Source organism: Ctenocephalides felis, unplaced genomic scaffold (genome assembly GCF_003426905.1).
Source record: "Ctenocephalides felis isolate EL2017-DRISC unplaced genomic scaffold, ASM342690v1 CF-g0.4_SCAFFOLD_03571, whole genome shotgun sequence".
Taxonomy (NCBI): Eukaryota; Metazoa; Arthropoda; class Insecta; order Siphonaptera; family Pulicidae; genus Ctenocephalides; species Ctenocephalides felis.
Window position 1 is genome coordinate 48,634,907 of NW_020539725.1, and position 17,682 is coordinate 48,652,588.

At 29.4% G+C, this 17,682-nt stretch overlaps 3 protein-coding genes and 1 long non-coding RNA gene across 4 annotated transcripts; 2 read left to right on the plus strand and 2 right to left on the minus strand.

Annotated features, from left to right (window-relative positions):
• Positions 1-7,223: 7,223 nt before the first annotated feature.
• Positions 7,224-9,091, minus strand: LOC113384926 (DNA polymerase iota). The gene is made up of 2 exons (XM_026622705.1): positions 8,239-9,091; positions 7,224-8,166 (listed from the first exon to the last, which is right to left on the minus strand). Exons 1-2 carry the CDS (start codon positions 8,954-8,956, stop codon positions 7,313-7,315), a joined length of 1,572 nt encoding a protein of 523 aa, XP_026478490.1. The 5' UTR covers positions 8,957-9,091; the 3' UTR covers positions 7,224-7,312.
• A 3,220-nt stretch (positions 9,092-12,311) lies between these two features.
• LOC113386918 lies at positions 12,312-12,633 on the minus strand. Its single transcript, XR_003368028.1, has 2 exons — positions 12,576-12,633; positions 12,312-12,500 (listed from the first exon to the last, which is right to left on the minus strand). It is a non-coding gene; the product is annotated as an uncharacterized LOC113386918 (long non-coding RNA).
• Positions 12,634-13,123: 490 nt separating this feature from the next.
• LOC113384868 (tRNA-splicing ligase RtcB homolog) lies at positions 13,124-14,786 on the plus strand. The gene has a single exon (XM_026622635.1). It carries the CDS (start codon positions 13,266-13,268, stop codon positions 14,784-14,786), a length of 1,521 nt encoding a protein of 506 aa, XP_026478420.1. The 5' UTR covers positions 13,124-13,265.
• Positions 14,787-15,428: 642 nt separating this feature from the next.
• Positions 15,429-16,340, plus strand: LOC113385220 (protein preli-like). Its single transcript, XM_026623042.1, has one exon. The coding sequence runs from the start codon at positions 15,598-15,600 to the stop codon at positions 16,267-16,269; it is 672 nt and encodes a 223-aa protein (XP_026478827.1). The 5' UTR covers positions 15,429-15,597; the 3' UTR covers positions 16,270-16,340.
• The last annotated feature ends 1,342 nt before the right edge of the window (positions 16,341-17,682 follow it).

Here is a 17,682-nt window from a genome sequence, read left to right on the forward strand (position 1 = left end):
TGGCTAATAATAAGATCCGTAAACAAGCTGAAAGTTTAAGCAAAATATGTTCTTCAGTTTTCAAGCCCTATTAAGATGACGAATTTGTGCACTTCCAATCTTATAAGGTCGAAAAAATGACTGACAAATTACTGAAACATCCTGTACTGAAAATTACATTTTTTAACGAGCATTAAAATTTTTTGAAAAATGAAAAAAAAAAACTTTTAAAACACATTTTTTGTATTTTGAAATTTTTCGAAAATTATGAACTTTTTGCAAAGCAATCGCGCTGCGTAGCTGTACCAAAAGCTGCGTAGCTGTCTCCCCATCAATGCAAATCTAATATTTTTTAATTATTCAAGTCGATTTTGAAAACATGAATCAACCGATTTAAATGATTCAATTCCTATTGATAAGGGAGACGTGTTGATTAGTTATTGGCCAAGGCAGGTCCAACTGTTTCGAAGATACGGGTCAAAATGCCAGAATTGATAATTCAGTTTTTAAGAAAAAAAGTGTCCAATATCATTCAAAAAATTTACAGAATAAATAACTTCTTAAGTTTGTGGAGGGAGGTTTAGCGGTTTCGATGATCCAATAAAAAAATTTGAAAAGGAAACATTTGGCGGACAAAAGTGATCATGAGACATGGACATTAATTTATCAGATATTTTAAAGATATTAAAATAATAAGAACAAATTTTGTTTACATTTATATGCGTTCTGTAACATTGTTCATCCGTTAGACTGCGACGCGGCGCTTACGCGCTTCTATATTTTGTCTCTACGCTGATGAAATAGCGCGATTGCTTTAAAAAAAATTCAAAAATTTGTAAAATTTCAGTGATGGGGCGGCATTTTTGTCAGTGCCCCGGGGCGCCAAATTTCTAAATCCGGCCCTGTATATATATATATATATATACTTCTTTGTTGTTAATGATAATATTGCTTGATTAAATTTTTGAACAATAAAAACATCTATTCTTTCTTCCATTTTTCATATATTAAAAGATGAGTTTTTAGAATTATGGTATATTTATTGTTCTACACAAGAACTATAGCTTGATATTTTATTAAGACGTTTAATTTAATTAAAATTACGTTTTTTTGTATAACTTTGTTTTGTGTTTCATCTAGTCTTAAATAAGAAATATATCAAATTTTTTATCACTTTTTTTTAATATATGAAAAAAGAATAATTCATGTTTTTCCTGTTCATCAATTTAATGTGTAATGTGCAAAGATGCATATATATATATATATATATATATATATATATATATATATATATATACAGGGCCGGTCCTACCTTGAATGCAACGCATGCGAAAAATGCGGGAGCACGCTTTAGGGGGCGCCAAAACGAGATTCGGATATGAAATTTATAATATAGTTTTTTTAATATCATTCAAGAAACATATATTTTTTTAATCTTTTTCTAATCTTGGACAATATTTTTTAAACTTTAAAACAACTATCTGATACACGATGGGAAAGTATAGGTTATCACATACACTTCGGCCCTTTTAGAATCTTGCAATTAGAAGTTTAAGATGCAATTTTAGATATTTTAAATAATGAAAAATTAAATTAAGATAATGAGAGGCTAGAATTTTTTTGCTCTCTATGATTTGTTCAATAGAATAAATAAGTAAAATGTTTCAAAAGCCAAATATTAATAATACACAATTACACATGCGTTAGAAATAAATGAAAATTTAGAAATATTCTTGCAAGCAATAATAAACGTACTGAAATTTTTGGATGTCAGAAAAAGTTTGGATTGAAAATAAGAATTTAAAAATACTTCCTTAGTGCGATAACGATAGAAGGAACTACAAATTGATTATGTGCACTCGCAAATCGCCTTGATCTTCCGAATAATTTTAAAATCAATGTACTTTATGCGCATTCAGATCCATTTTTTGTGTAGAAAATCCAGATTTAATAAAAATTATTTTAAAAAATTAATGTAATTGTTTATATAATTTTAATGATAAACTGTTCAAAAAGTTAAAATAATAGAGGGGGGGGGGTAGAAAAAAAATTGCATGCGGGCGCTGAGTACCCCAGGACCGGCCCTGTATATATATAATATATATATATATATAATATATATATGTATGTGTGTGTGTGTGGGGTGGGTGGGTGGGTGTTTGTTTGCCTGATGGGTGTGTGTATGAATATTTAATAAGTGTTTATGTTTGGGCGACTATGTGTGTTTAATTGCCATTATTGTAAGTGGTCTCATTTGCGGGAAATTTCCGTGTAGCTGATCAGAGAATTTTAAATTTCTTGCGTGCCTTTGCCTATTAGTAAGTGATGAGCAATATTAATAATGAATATCATTATGTAATTGGCTTCATATTTCTTACAACTTCCTTCGTGGAATTTATCAGACCATGATACTATTAATTATACATAAATTTTTAGACTTGAATAATTATTTCTCTTAATATAAATAAAAATGTTTTTATGTTAAATAACTAGTCATGACGATATGAAGAAACTGAGATTTAAGAATATAAGAATGTTTTGAAAATCGTATTTTTTAGAAGTAGAATTTTTACAATTTACAATTTTAACAATACAATTAGTTATTTTGAAGACTTTAAAATCTATCATCTGCGCGATGATAGAAACTAACGACTGTTTAAAGAAAACAGACTAATAGAATAAAAAATAAGCTATAAATTTGTCCATCTATAATAATTCATGAAATTGTGGTTTATACAAATGCTGATTTTGAAAAGAGTAGTGTTATCATTAATTAAAATAATCAAAATTGGTTAAAAGTGTGAAATCGAAAGACTGCTTCCACCAATGTTTGTTCGCTCTAATTTTTTGCAAAATACTGATCAACTATATATGAACTTGCATTTAGGTCAACCATTTTTGTTATTTTATATTATTATAAAAGCTCTCGACTAACAATTGACTCATATTCAGCACTGTAATAATTAATAAGTTATAAAATAAAATCGAGACATCTTTTCTTTTATTTTTATTCGAAATTTATTTGATTTCAAAGATTATAAAAATTTAACTATTTTGATGATACTTTTCAGAAAATCATTAACGAATATGTTGCAATTGTTCATTCTGTACATTATTATAAAGAGCTGAATTTTTGCACTTCTAAGCAGTTTGATCATGAATTTGAATTATTTCTTTTAGCTTTGTTATAGATGAGAATAAATTTGCTATATCTATAATTACCCAATAAATTACTTAAATAATATTGTTCTCTCAATAGAGAAATACCTGTATCTATATACCAGCTAAATTTCGAATTAATGTTTCAAATAAACTATGAGCAACATTTTGACAACTATCGTAAATTTAACTTCAATATTGAATTTTTATATTTACTATCTGTGAAATTAACATTACATATGACTACCTTTGAATATGTACTAAAATCTTGTAAAATTAAAATTTTACTACTGAATACAACTCTACTATGACTATTCGTTGAAATTTAATACAACGCATTTCATTATTATTATTTTTATTAATCAGCGATTGGACTTCTACGTTTTTTATATATATATGACAACCAAAACATTGTCCCATCTCTATTTTAATATTGCAATCGCCGGGTGCTAGTTTCATATTGCATATTACTATCAATATTTCGTAGTGGAAACCGATGTCACTACTGCTTGACATCGGCCAGCTCGAAGCGGGCATCGAATCTGGGACCAGTGATTCAAATCCCACCGCTCTAACTACTTGCCTACGGTCGAACGCATGAATGAGTTTATGTATTTTTATTGAGTGACTCAAAACTATTTAAATATTTCACTAAATAAATAACTGGAATAAAACTATCGGTATCATTTTTGGGCGAACATTCATTATCACTGAATATTTTTCAAGGTTTTCTGAATTTAATTTTGATTTTGATTATATAGTGATAAATTTTCATAAAAACTATATAAATTATTCCATAAATACTAAAAAAAACTTATATATCTATACTATAATCATAAACTTCTAGCTTAGCGATAGCATTTCGATGTTAATTGTTCTTTACGATAAAGTCCAGACGATTTCTTTTTTTCTTCAAAACCATAAGCAATGTAAGTAGTTATTTCTTCACCACCTTCTTGAAACTATCTAAATCAAATATAAAAAGGCATAATTGTGGTTTCTGAATCAAACCGTCCACACATAGTATTAAAATATGTCTGATGATTAGTGGTGTAACGATATAAGTTGACTTATATTATGACTATATAACTTATATTACTATTAACAAAAACATTACCGATTATACATGTTGTATTTTTTTTCTAAAAACGATGTCAAGTACTAAATTGTTAGAAAGGATTTCAATATTTAATATTAATTCTAATTGGCAACTTATATAAATCGGACAAAAGCTGACAATATTTTTCCATTCCATTTTTCCTTATTTTAAATTTCTGATCATTCTTTTAAACACAACAAATGCTTATACTTATAATTATATTAGATTACCATCTTTTATTTACCATCTTTATTCTTTAAGCATAATTTTTCAAGTCTCGACCGGGATTCGATCCTAGTACCGCTGTCGACTTGAACATGAGTTTACATTTAATGTATTTTTATTGTTTCATTCTGTTTGCTACAAGTGTATTCATTAGTTCGCAATGTGCTTATTCCTTCTTTTTCTTATTTTTTAAAATGATTTTAAATGCGCAATAAGTAAAATGAATTACAATAGTGAAATAAATAAAAAAAATATAATTTCTTTTTGTTATTGCAAATATATTAGTATACGTTTAAACTCATGTAAAATATACTTCCGGGTGTAGTGCAGTTTTGTAGAGTGAATGGCTTCATCTTTATTTATTTTTTAATTTACAAGGAAAATAGAGCTATAATAATCTTAATGAAGCTCAATGATTATTAGGCTTGTGAATGGTATATTTGGCAAAATGCCGAATACCGAATATTCGGCATGCTCCAAAGACCGAATACCGAACATTCGGCAACTATTCGGCTGGTTTTTGCCGCCTTAACTTGCTTGTATTATTGTAATTACTATCAGTAATTGTTATATTACTAGCGCGCTATATGTTTGTTCAAGTTTTATGCCTAGACTTGCAACCACTATTCCGATACTCTATGTTATTTGGAATATTTAGCACCATTCATATTATTCGGCTGAATAACGAATATTTGAATACCACATGCGATAGGGAAATAAATCGTAAATTAATAAAAAAGCGACTTTTTACATATATGTAAATGTGTTTCCAATTATTTCTTTTATAAATATATAATATCTTTTTTTATAAACTCAATATTATATTCTTATATATTAGGAATGCTAATCATAATAAAATAAATAAAAATGATCAAAAATATTGTTTGTATATTTTGCGATAGAGAACCAATAATAATTCTTTATTTGGAAATGCTTAGATTAAATATAATGAATGACTTTACTGTATTGATATAACACATTGCATCTTTTATGCAATTTATCGCATAAAAGATAAAACACAAACAATGCTGTCGCTGAGCGGCGGCGTCATTGATATTAATTATCCCGTATTCGGCCGAATAGTGAATTACTATTTAATATTCGGCCGAATATTAAAAAAGGTGCCGAATATGCCGAATACCGATTAGTAACCGAATACCGAATAAGCCTAATGATTATCATGTTTGATGTATCATCAATATGAGCTTTTATATATATGGATTTGTGCTTATTGTTCGTATTGATAATTTTATCATGCTCTATGTCTGCTCATATGATACAAATGAAGGAATCTAAATTCGGTGTATATATCACTATAATCGCATCTACATCACTATAATCATTGAATTCGACTGTTAAAGTAGCATTGCTTTTAACATTGCGTGGTACCCTGATTTTTTTTATTGAAATATCTAGGGACTATGATACTTATCAAAAAAAAGTTATGAAAATTAGTTTTTATATTGACGTTTAAGATCATTTTTCATATGGGCCCTCATTTATTAGTTACTTGCCAGTCAATAAAACTATATCTATTATAATATGTAACTAAGACAAATAAAAAATCGCTTTTTATAATATACAAGCAGTAGAAGTGGTATAATAACATAAGTAAATTAGCATATTGTTATTGAATATTGTAATAAAATAGAAATTTTATGGTTGTTGTTTTATAAATTGTGCTTCCTCGTCATAGTCAATGAAAAGCAATGAATTATTACACACATGATCAGCAAGCACAATAAATAATAATAATACATGTGATTTTTTACGATTCATAGAATATCTGAAAGATTATATTCTAACATGCTGTTTTAATGTTTATTCAAATTAAACGTTTTCTATGACAAATGTTTTGATGCATGTATTTGATAATGAAATGATATGTTGCCAATTTTGCATATCTTCCTAAAAATATACTAGCATCTTTCATATATATATATATATATATATATATATATATATATATATATATATATATATAATTACATATTTTATATATTTCCTTTAACTTATATACTAAATGTGGAAAGAAACTATTTAATTGTTGCTAAGATGCTTCTTCAAATGGGAATAAATTTTAAAGTAATATTTATAAGTATCTAAGTATTTTTACAACATCAACATGAAATTATGATACTGAATGTAGAGTATCTTGTGCAAAAATTCCATATACAATTTGGAAATATACGTCCTTAAACATCCATAATATTGTTAAATATGTTGAGAAATTGTTAAGTTTTATTTTTTATTTGTTATATATGTAATTATAATATCATTTGTTATGTATGAATAATAAATATATGTCAAATTAAAATTAATGTGTATGTACATACCTGCTTCCCATTATTTAGTGCACCACTATTATATCTTGAGCTATCGAGGATGGATAACTTTTAAGAAAACTTCATTATCAATTTTGGGTACAAAACTATATTGTTTTGAAAGTCTAAAAAAACAACACTATTATATCTTGTGCTATCGATTGGAGGATGGATAACTTTTAAGAAAACTTCATTATCAATTTTGCATACAAAACTATATTGTTTTGAAAGTCTAAAAAAACAACACTATTTAGAATATATAAAATATATTTAATATAAATATTTTTGTACTTATTTTAATGAAGTGACTTAAAAAGAATAATTGTTTCAAAAAATAATATCAAAATGATACTAATGCATTTACAATTTCAAATACAAAAATACTATAAATAAAAACATCACAAAAACATTGCAAGAACGTTACATTATAAGCCAGGTATTTCCAATGACCAAAACCATATGTTATGAAAATCAACATAATATTGAATAAAAATCATATTTTAATTGATTCATAGAAAAAAAGTGTTTATTTATTTGTAATTATGATTGCACCTATGCTATTATTTCGTTTAGATACAATAGATTTCTTCCAACAAGAGATGTTTCTAATATCGTTAGAGCAAGATTCCAGTGCGATTTCCGTACAGTGTTCTGAAGCTGAATCTTTATCTATGGAATTCAATCTAAGCCTTGACACATTTAATTTAGACGGAGAGGATACTTCACCAAAATGAATACAACTTCGTTTTGCCATAAGAAGGCCAACCTTCGCTTTTTTTGGGGATGGCTCTGTATCTGTATCAGAATTATCAGTACTAATATCAGTTTCATTTTTAGAAAGATCCATAGGTGATGGTGGTGATTCTCCTAGTACATTCTTAAAACTGGTTATTGATTGGACTGATATATTTTTCATTAGATATGAAGCTATAGAATAGTGACCAGTTTTTCGTTCTTGAAACTTTATGAAGGCAAGACCAACAAGAGTTATATGAAAAGGTTTGGTAATATCTACAAGGCGGTTAAACAGTCGCATAACTGAAAATAAGATTTTTTCATAGCCTCCTGGCCTCGTGCTTAGATTATTTTCAGACTGCGCAAATAATGATGATGGCAAACTGCATTGTTTGGTTTCTCTAATGAAGTTATTTTTATTGTCTTTTTTCCTTAATATTAATTTTATAGCAAGAGGCATTCTACCATCTTCATTTTGAAGTTCTAATAATCGTTTCAAAAGTACATGTAATTTTTCTTCCACTTGACTTTTCACACTGAGTGCCTCACAGCTATCTTCCAAACCAATTGAATGAGGTTTTCTAGTTACAGCAACGGGTGAATCGTCTTTACCAAAACATAAGGCTTTTAATCTTTTTGAATTTTCTACACCAAGAACATTTTCTATAATATTAAATTTACAATTTTGTAAATCAGAAACTGTTGTAATATTTATACCTCTCAAAATTTCAGCAGTACGTACACCAATTCCTGGAATCGATTGCAAACTATCTAATGAAGACAATAAATCCCCTACACTGCACGGACTTAAAACTGTTTGCATATTAGGTTTGTTTTTTGATCCAACTAATTTTGACAGTAACTTATTATGAGATATACCAGCACAACACGTAAGTCCAAGCTCTTTTTTTATTGAATTTCTAATTTCATTGGCTAGAAATGCACCAACTCTAAGACGATTATGACATCCACAAATGCATTTCTCCAATTCTCCACTACCGGAATAAATAAAACCTTCTATGAAATCAGATTCGCTACTTTTTTGGATTCGTTCATTGACAAGTTCAGTAACATCAAGAAAGTTCTCATCTAAACCCAACCTTTCGACTTGACTAGTAAATTTTTGTAAAATTGCTGTAACCTTATTAGACATCTTACGATAATCTTGCAAATCTTCTCCGCATACTAATGTTAGATTTGGACATAATTTTTTAGCGTCAACCACTGGCATACATTTTGTTACACCATACTCTCGTGCAATGTAATTACTAGTTACAACAATATTTTTTTGCTGCACGCCCAATGGAACAGTTCTAAGAAGCGGATTTTTAATCATCTCCACTTGCGCATAATAGCAATCCATATCTAAATGAATTATTGTACGAAAATGTGTTTCATATTCCAAGCATTTATCGGATACGTCGGAAACTGCCATAATAGTTAATCATAACAAATAATATATGATTCCAATATGACTTTGCTTAATTTACTTGACAGAGCAATTAATATTTGTAAATAAAATATAGAAATCACTTACTTTAAAATGATTACTAAAATTAAGAGAATTATTTTTAAAACGTGCGATTTATAACCATTAATAATATGATAACATTTGTCAATGAAAACAATGTCAAATAGTGATAAGCGTGAATGTGGCATTAATTTCAGCGCTTTTCATAACCGTTTTTCATACGTTAATAAATTTTCCGTGAATGTAGAATGGTGTAAAATAAATATTTGAAAAGTTGCTATTTAAGTTGGCGAAATCTTATATGATATTTTATATACTATTTTTGTAAGATTTTATTGATCTCAGAGTAAAATAAACCAATAGGGAACGGGCAAGCTCATAAAAATGTCAGTGAAAACGCCATGACTTCTCTGGGTGGCGAAAAAGTGCAAACAAGGATTCCAAACAAGATGGCGTTTGACAGGTTTTATTTCGTATTTTGACAGGTTTTATTCAAACTTATGTGCTTGTTAAAGATGGTTATTGCTTCTTATAATCGCAATTTTTATTTATTTCTAATAATAATGCGGTATATCTGAGTCACCAATCATGTGCGTATATTAAGTGAAGAAAGCGCATGAATAAGAAAGTGAATTTTGTTATAATTAACGTTAGAAGAAATAAATTGCTTCGTTGGATAGATTCATTGAGGTATGTACTCATAATTAAAATGTATTTGCTATTGACCACCATAGCTGGGCACCGTTAATCAAATAGTTAACTTCGTTAATCGTTAATCCGCTACAAAAAAAGTTAACTTCGTTAAACGTTAAAGCGTTACATTTCGGAAGAATTAACGCAAGTTAACGTTAATCGTTAATCCGTTAATATGTGTAAAATTACATTTTTATATCGTTGCGTTAGTGAACTTAAAAAACTTATAAACTTCCCGTAGGGCAAGTTATAGTAATCGCAAAAAATAAAAAATGAAAATTTTTATATATCTTTACATTTCAAAGGTTCCTGAACATTTTGGCATACCTTAGAAAAAATGGATGTATGTGTGTGTGTATGTGTGTGTGTGTGTGTATGTATGTATGTATGTACGTGTATGTATGTATGTGCGGATACAAATTTTCGTCGACGATTTCGGGAACACGGATCAACCGATTTGAATAATTCAAAAAACATTCGATTTGTATTGATAAGGAGACGTGCTGATTAGTTTTTGGCGAAGGCAGGTCTAGCCGTTCCGAAGATACGGGTCAAAAAGTGCCAGAAACGGTACCTCCGTTTTTAAGAGAACGGAGCGTCCGATTTTAATAATTCAAAAAACATTTTACTTGTATTGACAAGGTGAAAAACCGATCAAATTTTCATAAAGGCAGGTCTAGCGGTTTCGAAGATCTAATGAAAAAAGTAAAAAAAAAATGCCATTTGGCGGTCAAAAATGATCATTAGACATATGCACATCAAATTATCAGATATTTTATAGAGATTTTAACAATAAGTATAAATTTTGTTTGTATTCCTTTGGGTTCCGTACCAATGTTTATTCGTTAGACGGCGACGCGGCGCTTACGCGCTTTGACATTTTGTCTCTATGCAGTTGAAGCAGTACGATTGCTTTGAAAAAAAGTTCAGGATTTCCAAACTATGCCAAAACTTCTTTTTTCAAACAATTTTTTTTTGTTTCTCAAAAATCTCATTTTTTCGAAGTAAGTTAATTTTTTTCAAAAATATTAATCGTTTTTAAAAAATTAATAATTTTTGGTACGGGAAGTTCCAGCAATTTGCCTTAAGGCACAATGCCTTAATTGCCTTAAGACAGAATTCCACTTACTTACAGCTAGTTCTTTAAAGAGTTTGTAGCTCTTTGGTTTTTCAATATAGACTGAGTGACAGAATTGAAAAAGTCTTTCTTCTCGTCATCATCGTTGTTACTCGCATTGCTCCCTCCGCCACTTAAACTATCTGTCCTTCGAATTTTTCGCTGCTTCTTGCCATAAGGCATCTTCTACCTTTTTTTCCGTGCATTTTCTTACTGCATTCCTCTCTACTGCTGTCATACGTTTCCAGCCACAAACCGAAACTTTGGGTGAAATGCCGCGGCAAGTTGGCACTGTATCATTCAGGAGTAGTCCAAATCTTTTCTCTATGCCGTTTAATAAGGCATTGGCTAAAGCTGTGCCGTGCGGTAAATAGTAGGCATTGGATTAACGATTAACGGACTTCTCGCATTTTAACGGAAGTTAACGTGTCCGTTAACATTTTTAAAAGTTAACTTAAAAGTTAATCCGTTAATCAAAATGTTAACTTCGTTAATTAACGATTAACGGATTAACGAGTTAATGCCCAGCTGTGTTGACCACCATATTAAAACAAACATGTGTTGCTTAAAGGTATGATAAAATTTTCAGACAAGGCCATAAGATATTTTATGATTTGCATGTTGTGTTATCAGCTGAACAAAGTTTAGATCTTTCTATTAGTACTTTGTTGCAGAATGAATCTCATATTTGATAGGATGTCAGGACTTACAGGATTTCTACACTGCAATTTGATTTGATTTAATTGTTTTGTATTATTGCATTACTGCAGGTATGTTTTGTTTTATTGCATAAAAAGATATTACTTTTAAAAGTTTTAGGAAGCTATTGTATCAGTATATGCACGGTTGAAGAATTTCTCCAAAATTTTATACCGATGAGCAGTATTTGCTAATATTGATAGAAGAGGGTCTCCTTCATAGATTGGTAATTATTTGTGTGAATTTAATATTGCATACCTGTTAAAATTTTATACTTTAAATTATATGCTCTCAATGTTTTTTCTTTCAGATTAATTTAGGTACATATAAGAAGTATTCATCTTTGATTTCCAAAAGCTTTCAATTTATGTATTACATATAACATTTATGTACAGTTAATATTATTATACAAGCTAACAGTCATGATACATATATATTTAATCTAATATAAATTAACATTTCTTTCATTTACCATCCCCATCTTATCCAATAATGAAAGTTTGAAGATTCACCAAAATAGGACATAAAAAAACAATATTTTCACCAGAAAATTGATAGTCCTTTGGTATATTACATAGAAGTTTTAAAATTTTCATTCTGTGTATGACTCATTCTACATGTATACGCACACTAGCTTCAAAGTGTGTTTAATTAATATCTCCTGGTGAAAATAATCCGTTTTAAATTTAATTTTAAACAAATAGCATATGCACAAGTACTGCTATATTTATTAATTTGTCTAACTCAGTCCATATTGATGAAAATCCTGACTATAAAGTACAATTAAAAACTTTGTCTTTTTTACTCATGAATTTACCTTTGTCAGTTAATACAGCACATCCAGATTTTACTTTTTTTTATTACGCCCGAGAGTACATTAATTTGGGTTGGAGTGATTCTGCCTAAGCCCACATTATTAACAAATGAAATAAAGCCATCTGGAGTGCAAATAAATAAGAACCTACTTTCAAATACCCTGGAAACTACCAACGAATGAATCTGAAAAGTAAAACCTAAAGCAATATAACTAATTTCTAACTTCCATAATTAGTGTTTTCTAAGAATCAAACTCACAAATGGATTTTTAATAATGTTTTTATGCATGTATATATGATCATTTAAGCAAATATTGATTTAATTTACTGAAGCCTCTTCAAACTTTGAACTTTCAATATTTTTCTGATTGAATATCCTTCCTGAATGTAAATAGTATGCATATTGGTAGTAGCAAACAAAATTTATATTTTGAATTTCATTATTCTTACCTCTGTTATTGTAAAGTCATAAAAAATAAATGATGAAAATATGTAAGAAATATGAATTATTAAATGTTTAACCTAAAAATGCACGTTTTACGTCAAAACAAATATTAGTTGACAGCAAATTCAACTCATAAATGTGTCATCCGCCATATTTGTTGGAATCCAAGTTGCACTTAAAATCCGCTAGAGGAGAGCTTGCCCGTTCCCTATTTCTTCATACAGCCCTTAAATTTTGCTTTAGTATCTGGTGGCGCCATAATATCGTTTTGATGTTTACTTATCTATGGATGGATTTCTAACGGAATGTTTGGGTGACTGTCCGGTAGTCGATCGTAGTCGATACCTATGTCTCGAGTCTTATTCATCTATGGTTCTGTTCCTCGTATGGACAACTTTGTTACCGCTCGACATAACCCTAGACAAAATAATAATAACATTACGTGTAATTAAATAATAGTAACATTACAAGTAATTAGAAAAGGAAATTCGATAAACTTTAAAAATGGTTGTTCGGCAGTATAATGAAGAACTTCAATATTTAGAAAAGATTAATGATCATTGTTGGAAAATAAAAAAGGGCTTTCAGCCTAATATGAATGTAGAAGGTGTATTTTATGTGAACAAAACACTCGAAAAATTAATGTTGGAGGAACTCAGAAATTCTTGTAGGCCCGGTATGGTTGGTGGCTTTCTTCCAGGAGTAAAACAAATTGCTAATGTTGCAGCTTTGCCTGGAATTGTTGGCCATTCAGTAGGTTTGCCAGATATTCATTCTGGCTATGGCTTTGCAATTGGTAATATGGCAGCATTTGATATTGCTGATCCAAAGTCAATTGTTAGTCCTGGCGGTGTAGGTTTTGATATAAATTGTGGTGTTCGACTTTTGAGAACAAATTTACATGAAAAAGACGTACTACCTGTCAAAGAGCAGCTTGCGCAATCAATGTTTGATCATATACCTGTAGGAGTTGGTTCAAAAGGCATCATACCAATGAATGCTCGAGATCTTGAAGAAGCACTTGAGATGGGAATGGATTGGTCATTGCGAGAAGGATATGTGTGGGCCGAAGACAAGGAACACTGTGAGGAATATGGCCGAATGCTCAATGCAGATCCATCAAAAGTAAGCATGCGTGCTAAGAAGCGAGGTTTACCACAATTGGGAACTCTTGGTGCTGGAAATCACTATGCAGAAATTCAAGTTGTTGATGAAATCTATGACAAATGGGCTGCAAGCAAAATGGGTATTGAACGGTTAGGCCAAATCTGTGTTATGATACATTCAGGAAGTAGAGGATTTGGTCATCAAGTTGCCACTGATGCTTTAGTTCAAATGGAAAAGGCTATGAAACGAGATAATATACTAACAAATGACCGTCAATTGGCTTGTGCACATATCAACTCAACTGAAGGTCAAGACTATTTAAAAGGTATGGCTGCTGCAGCTAATTTTGCCTGGGTAAATCGAAGTTCAATGACATTCTTAAGTCGTCAAGCATTTGCTAAACAATTTAATTCAACCCCAGATGATCTAGATATGCATGTGATATATGATGTATCTCATAACATAGCCAAAGTTGAAGAACATATGGTTGATGGAAAACAGAAGACATTATTAGTTCATAGAAAGGGTTCAACACGTGCATTTCCACCTCATCATCCCTTAATACCAGTTGATTACCAACTCACAGGACAACCTGTACTTATTGGTGGAACCATGGGTACATGCAGTTATGTATTGACTGGTACTGAACAATGTATGGTAGAAACATTTGGTTCAACATGCCATGGAGCCGGACGTGCTTTATCTAGAGCAAAATCAAGACGAACTTTAGATTATACGCAAGTTTTAGAAAAACTAAATGAATTAGGCATATCCATTCGAGTGGCATCACCTAAATTATTAATGGAGGAGGCTCCTGAGAGCTACAAAAATGTGACAGATGTTGTTAACACTTGCCATGCTGCTGGAATAAGTAAAAAGTGTATAAAACTGAGACCGATTGCTGTAATAAAAGGATAATTTTACTTATATGAGTGTATATATATATATATATATATATATATACTGGCAAAAACATCTCAGCTTTTTATTTTTAATTGTAAACAATTTTTTTTTTACTTAAGATAAAATATTTGAAATAATTTCATTAGTGAATATAATATATATGGAGTTTATTTATATTTTATTTGCAATACTTTGGTTTAAGTATCATATGAGTATAATTATTTATTATTATTGGCATTATTTATATAATTATTTCTATATGAAGATGAAGATAACAAATTAGGTTCATAATTAACTAAGTTTGACTAATATATTTACAATTTAATGAAAAATTAATATTTGTGATGTAGGATATGTGAAATTAAATTTGGCTAAAAAAACAATATATTTATTTGTAATCTCTTGTTTGAAACATAAGTTTGTGAATGAATAGAATTGCTATTCAAGACTAATAAAACTGAGTCTCAACAAACGTATTCTAACATGTTTTTTTTTTTTTTTTTAAATCAAATCAAAATAATCAACGTTACTTTCACACATTTGTGAAGATTTCATAAGTTTCTTATCCTCTATATACTCTTCTTGGTATATCTATGGTATTGACAACTTACTCTTACTTGCCGAGTGATAATCCACAGCATTTCGAATCTATGCTAATCTGTCATCAAATCTCATTACTATATTTGTAGTGCAGTAAAATGGGAATGTTACGGGGTTACGGGTTTTAATCAAATTTTAGTTAAAAAGACAGAATATAAATCACAATTTTGATTTGATAACTACATATATATACCAAATTAATTATTCTGTTGTTTCATAAATCGAAATGTCTAAAGCAAAATATTTTGAGAATACGACAGTATTTAATTTTAAATGGGACCAAGTTGCCAAAGCGTTTTGGTTACGATATCCAAATCCTCACAGCTCTCATGTTTTGTCTGAGGACACTATTACCCGTGACGTTAAAGAAGGTAGATTGCATACAAGACGATTACTAACTAAAACAAATTTAGTTCCAAAATGGGGCAAAAAGTTTATTAGCGCACCATTTGTGAAAATTTATGAGGAGAGTATTGTGGATCCACTAAACAAAACGATGATTACTTACACATTCAACATGGGGCATGCAAAAGTAATGAGTGTTATTGAAAAAGTTGTCTATAAGGCTAGTACAGATAATCCAAATCATACAATAGCTGTGAGGTCAGCGTGGATTGATTCCCAAGTTTTTGGATTTTCTAGAGCTATTAAGGCTTTTGGCTTGGAACGTTTTCGACACAATTGCTCAAAGGCAATTGTCGGCTATAATTATATATTAAACAAAATGTTTGCTCCACACAATTATATAACAGAAGATGCATTAAACCATAACAATGCCAATTCCAATATAAATATAATTAAAGAAGTAGCAAGAAATGCCACGGACAAGGCTAAGGCCAGGGCTGATGATATATATCTCATGGCAAAATCTCGATCAACGCAGGAACAAATTCCTTAGTTATTATAAGTGAAGTGCTTTTTCAGTGATATAGTGAATATTTTAATTTAATAAAAATACTTATGATGTAAATGTTCTTGTTGTGTAATATAAATTTAAATCATATAGGGATTAGCCATCCATTGTTTATAAACTAATAACATGATTTTAAGAAAGTGATTATTCGAATCATATAAATATCAAAGTAAAAACATTCCAAGGTTGAATTATTTCTCAAGATTAAATTGTTTGATTTATTTTTTTACTGAAGATAATTTGGAATTGACTTGGTTTGAAAATTTAAAAAATGTTTTACTTATTTATCATAAAATGTAAATTTAGTAACTAATTAAACTTTTATTATTTGAATACGAATTCCTGGAGAATAGAAATTTGAGCTTACCCACCTCTTCATAAGCATTTACGTACATATTGATGCTGTAGATACTTATCATAAAAACATAAGTTTTAATAACAATATTATTATAATAATAGAATTTTTGGTATATCATACTTGAATATTTTATTGTTATTAGAATATTACCACAATTTGTGATTATAGAAAGTGTTTCATTCATGTTTTTGCATGAAATCTTCTAAGTAGCACATTCTTTATATTTAATAAACTGATATATTCAACTTAAAATTTGTTTTAAATTCATTTCATTATAAAGATATATCATTTTATATATACCCGGCAAATGCTACTTGATGCAATGGAACTCAGGAGCTAAAAGTTAGGAGCATGATGTTAACTAAATGTAATATATGAGCAATGTATCTCGAAAGAAACAAGTTATACAACGAATGTTAAAAAATGTAAGTTTATTAGAGAACATTGTCTACAATTGATTTAAAATATCAACAATACCAAACATAATTATCAAAAAGCATATGAAGCTTTTTACAGTTTTTTCTCCCTTTGTTGGCAAAAGGATTCAGGATTTGCATATTGCATAAGATGTGCCTACTTCATGCCATTTCTTATTTTTGGCTTGTATCCATTTCCATTATTTAAACACATGGTCCTATGCAATAATAGAATAAAGTGCATTCATGACACATGGTCACTTGACATGAATTATTTTAAAGTTATTATTTTGTAAAATCAAGTGTTATGTGAATAAAAGTGAAAAAATGTTTAGTGAAATGATGGGATGAATTACACATTTGTTCATGTGAAAATTGTTAAGGTATGTACTTTCAAAAAGTAAGGTTTTGAAATATAACCTCAAAATGTAACCTAAAATACCTAGGATATTAAAATATTGTGAGTGAATATAATTTATTTGTTGGTTCATGAACTTTCATCTTATTTTGCTAGTTGCTTAATTATTTCTACAATGGCTGTGTTTGTAGGAGATGACAAAATAACTAAATTATTATTTGGATAAGGAAAATTAGTTTGTGACAACAGTACCGGATGTTTATATA

Bases quoted from the DNA above. Each gene is read 5' to 3' on its own strand.
- LOC113384926 (XM_026622705.1), bottom strand. From the start codon at position 8,956: ATGGCAGTTTCCGACGTATCCGATAAATGCTTGGAATATGAAACACAT. The intron at 8,167-8,238 runs GTATAAATATTA...TTCTTGGTGTAG, and splicing joins TACTGCTGAAATTTTGAGAG to AAAATTCAAAAAGATTAAAA.
- LOC113384868 (XM_026622635.1), top strand. From the start codon at position 13,266: ATGGTTGTTCGGCAGTATAATGAAGAACTTCAATATTTAGAAAAGATT.
- LOC113385220 (XM_026623042.1), top strand. From the start codon at position 15,598: ATGTCTAAAGCAAAATATTTTGAGAATACGACAGTATTTAATTTTAAA.